Below are 8,498 nucleotides of genomic sequence, written 5' to 3'. Positions count from 1 at the left end.
TGTGTGTGTGTATTGCACGGCTATCTTTTTTCAACTTTAGAGGGACTGTGATGGCTGACAAGGTTTTGTACTTGTTGTTCGTGGTGCAGTCGATGCTAAGTGTGGGAAATTTATCTTTTCAAAGTAAATCTCGATACAATCACCTATCGTTCTGTTCACATATGTAACGTTGGTTTGATATCAAAACGAGATCATGTGTCCCTGTCGCCCAATTCGTACTCTTTTGGTTTTTGTTGGATTCTTGTGGCATCGGTGTGCAGTTCAAAATGACACGCCAATTCTCATTTTCAATATTTCAGGGTTTTATTTCTCACCTCCCTGATCTTAGATAGTTTTTTCTTGTTTCAGCTATGCATTCAGGAAAACACTCGCGATTCCACTGCTGATATTCTTACCTCTGTATAAACCCAAATGCAGTATAAAGACAACTTTGTGACCACTGCTAAGTACTCGGTTCTGACGTTCTTGCCCATAAACCTGTTCGAACAATTCCAACGGATTGCGAACGTTTACTTTTTGCTGTTGATTATTCTCCAGGTGAGTGCACGTTCTTAGCCCTCATTCATAAATTTGGTATTGCCCTTTTTTTTTTGATAACTTCAAGCCAACAATGAAACAAACAAACAGTTGTGGGGCGTTGTTGTCGTCGGATAGCGAATACTCCACGTTTTCTTACCCATTGCCGCCCTTTGAGCACACCCAGCGACATAGCTAAAACGGCTACACTACATGTATTTGTGTATTGGTGTACATGCAATTGCCCATCTACACCTTTGTTGGGCATGTCTCTTGTGTGCAGAGATTGTTTGGTGCGTCTAGGTCTGCAGGTTTACAGGAGTGTATGAATTAAGTTTGTATCCATCCAACTCAGTATAGGACACGCATACGTATACGAGGTTAGCAGACATCTGTACTCCTGCTATAACCTGGATCCTCATCAAGCCAGCAACGTCCACATGTGACTTTCCCACAAGGAGCTCAACACAACACCAACACTAACAACTCATACTCTGTGTGTGTCTCCATGCAACACAATAACTCATATTCTGTGTGTGTGTGTCCATGGCAACGCAACTACTCATACTCCTGTGTGTGTCTCCATGGTATGATCTCCATGGCAACACAACAACTCATACTCTGTGTGTGTGTCTCCATGGCAACCCAACTACTCATACTGTGTGTGTCTCTCCATGGCAACACAACTACTCAATTCTAAGTGTGTGTCTCCGTGGCAACCCACAGCTTATCCCGCAAATCTCGGCACTGAATCCCATCACCACGGCTTTCCCCCTGCTGTTGGTACTTTGCGTGACGGCCATCAAAGATGGATTCGACGACTACGTAAGTGTTTTTATAGTAGTTCAAAGCGATTGCCGAAATCGGGATGTTAGTGTATCCAATTATGAATGTATTTGAGTTGCATCACTTTGGAACACTTGGACTCCCGATTTTTTTGTTTAGTACGCAGGCTTGTAATTTAAATTGTAGATAAACAAAACATGGGATCTCACACTTACTCACACACACACACATATATATATATATATATATATATATATGTATATGTATATGTATATGTATATATACGTAAATATATATACATAAACATATATACATAGGCCCGGCATCAGAGTGATAAGGAAGTGAATACACGAGAGGTTGAGGTTATGCGTAGCGAAGGTGCCTGGCAAGTAGTACAGTGGCGTGAGGTGCTCACAGGCGACATTGTACGGGTGGAGCAGGATGACCCCATTGCCTGTGATTTGCTGTGTATAGCCACATCAGATGAGAACGGCGACTGCTTCGTGGAGACTGCTGAATTGGATGGGTATGTGAATATCTACATGCATGGTTCATACACATGTGCGTATGTATCAATACATGTATATTTATATATACTCATTATCATGCTAAATATATATATATATACATAAATTTATACATATATATATATATATATCTCGCGTGGTCCAGAGCGAGCAATACATCAATATGTGGCATGTGTATGTGTCTGTATTGGCCATAGCAATCATGTTGATTTCTTGCTGATTGTTCATACCTGCACCTGTATCATACCGTGTGCCTTTCTCCCCTCAACGGAATATATCCGACTGCTACAGAACCATGAAAAGTGTCAAACTGTAGCTATGAAATTAATTTGATCTTGGGTTATGAATTTCATTTGATCTTGGGTTTTTGACCATTTAATTTGATCCTGGGTTTTGATAATTTAATTAATCTTGAGTTTTAAATCCTATATTCAGCGAAACAAATCTGAAGCTGAGAGTGGCTTTGAAGGAGACCGCAACCGCCTACCAAGAAGACTCGTCACTCAACAACCTCCAAGGTAGCATTGTGCTAGGCATATATTCGCATCGTGATCAAATATATATATCTATATATATATCTGTATATATATATATCTATATATATATATATATCTATATCTATATCTATACCTATATCTATATATATATCTATATATGTGTGTATGTATGTATCTATATATATATTTATATATTTATATTTATATTTATATTTATATATCCATTTGTTTGTATTAATTTATATATATATATATATATATAAATATATATGTATATATGTATGTATGTATATATGTATATGTTTATGTTTATATATATATATATATGTATGTATGTATGTATATATATATATATATATATATGTATGTATGTATGTATGTATATAAAGCACTTTGTGTTTACATACGACAATATCTGCACTTCAGTGTGAATATCTTCAATATATGTAACTATTTTCTTCTTTCTAATTGGCCGTGTGTCATCTGAACATTGACTTGTACTACTATATAACGTTGACAGTATTAACGTTGCAACGCGCTCGCGGTGGCACACCTCTTGTACACCATCGACATTTGATCTCAACCAGCCCCACATCTATTGTACCGAGCTTTCAGACGCACTCAAACACTCCACGGATACACTCTGCCTTCACCCCATGAATATGTATACAGCCGAATATCCCACACACATGTCAAGTTCTGAGTATAATACATTCATACGTGAATAGGTTTTGTGCGTTGCGAGCCACCCAATACAGATCTGCACTACTACAAAGGCACCTTTCAACTACCAGGCCATCCACGACTGCCCCTGGACAACGACAACCTGCTTCTACGCGTATGTTATTTTTATTTCCTTTTATTTATACACTTCCATATACCGAGTGCTTCTCCGTGGAATATCATCCGAGTTGTAGCCTTGTGTAAGTTCACTGATTTATTCCTCCGTATTTGTCCACTTCTATATGCAGCTGTAGCCTTGTGTACATCGCATGCAATCTAGAGTTTCTATACTCATTTATTTATTCCTCCGTATTTGTCCACTACCATATGCAGGGTATGACTTTGCGCAATACCAAGTGGGTCACAGGCCTAGCCATATTCACAGGTCATGAGACCAAGCTGATGAAGAACGCCAGCGGCACTCAGTTCAAACGCACAAAGGTACAATCCATTACATCTGCAGGCATTCGCCTCCCTCTGTGTATGTGTGTGTACGTGTGTGTACGTGTGTACGTGTGTGCGTGGATACGGGTGTACGTGTTTATCACATCCGTTTTTTCGATGACATTAGTAGACGTAGGTGTAGCCTAGCCATGTGGCTGTGTGGTTTATTCGTGCGCGTGTACTGTAGAGGTCTCAGCGGTCTAGTGCGTTGAGGATAGTATCAGCCCCCCACACAACACGTATCACAGGAGGACATCCCGCAGACAGGTAGTGTATGGGATACAATTATCGATGGTTTAAAGGTACAAATTATAATATCATATATATACACAACCCATCACAGAATAAACACGAGTTCGTGATATCATACAAATACACAATCCATCACAGAATAATCACAAGTTCGTGATATCATACAAATATACTACCCATAACAGAGTAAACCCAAGTTCGTGATATCATATAAATACACAACCCATCACAGAATAATCACAATTTCATGATATCATATAAGTACACTACCCATCACAGAATAAACAAGTGCATGATATCATATAAATACACAACTCATCACAGAATAAACAGAAGTTCATGATATCATATAAACACACAACCCATCACAGATTGACATCCAAACCAACCGGCTGATCATCTACATCTTCGGGTTGCTGACTATTCTGTGCACGATATCAGGCATTGGCAGTGGACTCTGGGCCAAGAGTAGGTTACTCGCCACTATATGTACACCTCAAGTGTTGTGATGGGTACATCTTAAGTGTAACGTATACATCTGAAGTGTAACGTTTACATTTCAAGTGTGTTGTGTACATCTGAAGTGTGTACAGCTCAAGTGTTGTGATGGGTACATCTTAAGTGTATCGTTTGCATCTAAAGTGTAACGTATACATTTCAAGTGTCAAGTTTACATTTCAAGTGTGTTGTGTACATCTGAAGTGTAACGTTTACATTTCAAGTGTATAGTGTACATCTGAAGTATAACGTATACATCTTAATTGTAACATTTACATTTTAAGTGTATTGTGTACATCTGAAGTGTAACGTTTACATTTCAAGTGCATTGTGTACATCTGAAGTGTAACGTTTACATTTCAAGTGTATTGTGTACATCTGAAGTGTAACGTTCACCTTTCAAGTGTAGCGTAGACACTTTAAGTGTCATGTGTCATCTCAAGTGTAACGTATGCATCTCATGTTTTAGTGTATCAAGTTATGTCGTACATGCCCAATGCCAGGCACCACCAAGTTCTGACAGTCACTGTGCCAGTAGCCATGGTAACGTATCAGGTGGCTAAGCACGATATCAATACGTTTTATTCACTTCTGCAGTCCTGTACACATTCTTGTTGCGGTGTACATATGTACCAGTTGGAAGGACATCCCCTTTGCTGAATGTGTGCAGGGTTACTACTACACGAGCAAGCATAGACACCTCACGCTCACTCAACCACTCACTCACTTACTCACTCGCCCACATAACTATATCACCCACACGCTACCCAGACACTGGCGAAGACTTTGAAATCTACCTACCATTTGAGACTGGGCTGGACTCACCCGCAGTGATTGGTACATTGGCCTTCTTCACATTCATCATCCTCTACTCCACACTCGTCCCCATCTCACTCTACGTGTCGGTGGAGTTTATCAGGTAGTTATGTGGGGTGTACCATGTTGTGGGCGTAGATAAGGGTGTAAATATGGTAAATGTACTTCCACCCGGATATATATATATATATATGTGTGTGTATGTGTGTGTGTGTTTGTGTGTGTGTGTGTGTGTTTGCTTGTGTTTGTTTGCTTGTGTGTGTGTGTGTGTGTATGATGTATGTGTGTGAGTGTGTGAGTATGGTGTATGTATGTGTGTGTGCTTTGTGTGTCGATATATGCCGTGTTTTCGTTGAAAGAGTCCATCTTGCATGCAACCTACGTCTAAAATGGGAGCTTTGTTTGACGTTTTAATTCCCACGGATACAAGCGAGTGTAGGTCTCAATTCTTTTCATCCCGTCTGGGCTATGACAAATATCTCCGTTCCACCAAGTGTCCTGCTATAATTATCCCGTACCCCATAAATATGCACCTGCACTGGATAGGACTGTTGTTACGCACCCCATAAATATGCACCTGCATGTCTACGGATAGGACTGTTTATGCCCAGAGTGGCCATCCTGACCCGCAATACTCATTCTCACCTCTGCACCATATACCCCTCTCTCAACCCCAATTGTTCTATAAATAGATTGTGTCACTGACTGACTGTCTGTTCCTCTCTCAACCCCAATTATTCTATAAATAGATTGGGTAACTGACTGACTGTATGTTTCCATTACCCCTCTCAACCCCAATTGTTATATAAATAGATTGGGTCACTGACTGACTGTATGTTTCCATTACCCCTCTCAACCCCAATTGTTATATAAATAGATTGGATCACTGACTGTCCGTCTGTTTCCATTACCCTTCTCAACGCCAATTGTTCTATAAATAGATTGGGTCACTGACTGACTGTCTGTTTCCATTGCCCCTCTCAACCCCAATTGTTCGATAAATAGATTGGGTCACAGACTGACTGTCTGTTTCCATTACGCCTCTCAATGTTTTATAAATAGATTGGGCCAGAGCTTTCTGATTGACTGGGACCTCAACATGTACCATGTCGAAAGCGACACACCCGCCAAAGCGCGTACAACGACTCTCAACGAAGGTACGTTGACACAAATCATGGGAGAACTCCTACTGGCTCATATGCACTCATGACCCTAAACCCTAAATCATGGGAGAACTCCTACTGGCTCATATGCACTCATGACCCTAAACCCTAAATCATGGGAGAACTCCTACTGGCTCATATGCACTCATGACCTAAAGCCCTAAACCCTAAATCATGGGAGAACTCCTACTGGCTCATATGCACTCATGTCCTACAACCTCTGGGCTCAGAAGATACTCTCTCTCTCACTCTAATATGTCTCCGGGATGAGTACGTCTATAGTATAGGGCCCGAAGTCGGTGTATGTAGAACTATCATGTGCTTTGGTTTTGCCCACACCATACGGTGTGGTTGTTTTGTCTTACTTATTTTCCACTGTAAACTTCCACGGTCGACGACCCTAACTCTAAACCCTAAAAATCCAAACCCCTAAAAACTAAACTTTTTGGATCGCTTTCTCCAGAATTGGGACAAATTGAGTATGTATTTTCGGACAAAACCGGCACACTGACCCAAAATGTCATGCGCTTCCTGAAGTGCAGTGTTCAAGGTATGTACCAGACGTTCGACTGTACCACAATGACAGACGCACCAACCACACGCCCATATGTATTGTTTTGTCACTCACTATATACTTGCAACTGTAAGCAGGGGTTCAATAGATAGATGTGTGTAGGGCATTTGTGTGCAGGATATACATATACACGCATATACCATAGAACCACAGCAGCACCCGCACACATGTAGATACACATACAATACAATCTGCATATGTATCTTCTCCTGTATGTCCATGTAAATAAGCTCGAACATGCAATACAATAAGCCCACAGCACCACTGAGTCAACCAGTGCACACGTGTCAACTAGTGTCAACTAAGTGTCGACTAGTGTCAATCACTACTTATATTCAAGTGGACTGCGCTGTCGCATACAGATGTTGGGCACATCCACAACCTCTCTCTCAACTTCGGCAGACACTGACATGTGATTGTGTTAGTATGATATACACTGCATCTACAATAACCTCTCTGTACAGTGTCGTTGATTTCAGTAGATGATACCCATACTTCATATGTAGTGCCATCAGGTCCCATTTCATACTGTTCCTTGTTTGTAATAATTTGAAGCTCGTTATCCTCGCTGTTCGGTACACATAGTTTGTAATTGGGTACATCATAGTTCATAGTGTGGTGTTCATAATTCAAGATATGAAGCATACAACTCAGAATTTGGTATCGATACCTTGAATTTTTGTACTCAAGTTCCAAACCTTAGTAGCTCACAATTCCATATTTTGGTACTCATTATCCCTATAATCTGGTGCCTATAGTACATACTGTGCTACTTGTAGCTCATCATGTGGTATTCATAGTTTATCATGTGGTATTCATTGTTTATCATGTGGTATGCATAGTTTATCATGTGGTATTCATAGTTTATCATATGGTATTCATAGTTTATCATGTGGTATTCATAGCTTATCATGTGGTATTCATAGTTTATCATGTGGTCTTTATAGTTTATCATGTGGTATTTATAGTTTATCATGTGGTCCCTATTGTTTTCTTCGCCCCCAGGCGTTAAGTACGCCAAGGGCTGTTCAGAGGCTGGTAGGGCAGCTAAGGAGCGTCTGCGTTCAACTAAGGTGTTGGAGAGTCGAGAAACGTCGCTGCCTGAGATTGACTTTTCAGATAACAAATACGCCGACAAGGACTTTGCCTTCTACGACGACAATTTGGTAGGTACTTCATGTGTGTGTAGGTAGGTGCTTCATTTTGTTTTACATTTTTTCTGTTTTTGTTTTTTCTGTTTTTTTTAATTTGTTGTTTTGTGTTTGTTCATAAAGTGTAAGTCTCAGTTTCTCTCTAACTTAGGTTCACTAACCAGTCATTGCGGTTGGTGTCTGTGTACCTTTGATTAATACCAGTGACGATATCCATGGATTGGATATCTTTTGGGTTGCTATTCTTTTTGTTGATATGTCTTTCGTATATCTCCTATTGATTCTAGTTTGCCGCCACGGAAGCAGACGAGCCTGAAGTACGACGATTCTTCACTTTGCTGGCATTATGTCATACCGTGCAGGCTGAAGGTATGTTAGTGACAATATTGCACGGCACTATCATTGGATATATATATATATATATATATTTATATAAGTATGTATATTTATATATATATGTATATATATATATTTATATATATATATATATATATATATATTGACATGTATAGTATATATATATATTATATATATATATATATATATATATA

The 8,498-nt window shown here is 39.7% G+C and overlaps 1 protein-coding gene across 1 annotated transcript in view; it reads left to right on the top strand.

Moving 5' to 3' along the window:
- The window catches only part of SARC_12017 (hypothetical protein), a gene marked incomplete at both ends in the record, with an annotated part of 7,302 nt that extends 530 nt beyond the window's left edge, over positions 1 to 6,772 (top strand). Inside the window, 10 exons of the mRNA XM_014293885.1 lie at positions 418 to 537; positions 1,243 to 1,341; positions 1,620 to 1,828; positions 2,265 to 2,347; positions 3,055 to 3,164; positions 3,383 to 3,490; positions 4,117 to 4,213; positions 5,015 to 5,162; positions 6,122 to 6,216; positions 6,686 to 6,772. Coding sequence (XP_014149360.1) covers positions 418 to 537; positions 1,243 to 1,341; positions 1,620 to 1,828; positions 2,265 to 2,347; positions 3,055 to 3,164; positions 3,383 to 3,490; positions 4,117 to 4,213; positions 5,015 to 5,162; positions 6,122 to 6,216; positions 6,686 to 6,772 — 1,156 coding nt within the window. The remainder of the gene's footprint in view (positions 1 to 417; positions 538 to 1,242; positions 1,342 to 1,619; positions 1,829 to 2,264; positions 2,348 to 3,054; positions 3,165 to 3,382; positions 3,491 to 4,116; positions 4,214 to 5,014; positions 5,163 to 6,121; positions 6,217 to 6,685) is intronic.
- Between the last annotated feature and the right edge of the window lie 1,726 nt (positions 6,773 to 8,498).

This window comes from Sphaeroforma arctica, assembly GCF_001186125.1.
Source record: "Sphaeroforma arctica JP610 unplaced genomic scaffold supercont1.2016, whole genome shotgun sequence".
Classification (NCBI taxonomy): Eukaryota; class Ichthyosporea; order Ichthyophonida; genus Sphaeroforma; species Sphaeroforma arctica.
Note: the sequence above shows the minus strand (reverse complement) of the source record. Positions and strands in the feature narration are given on the sequence as shown.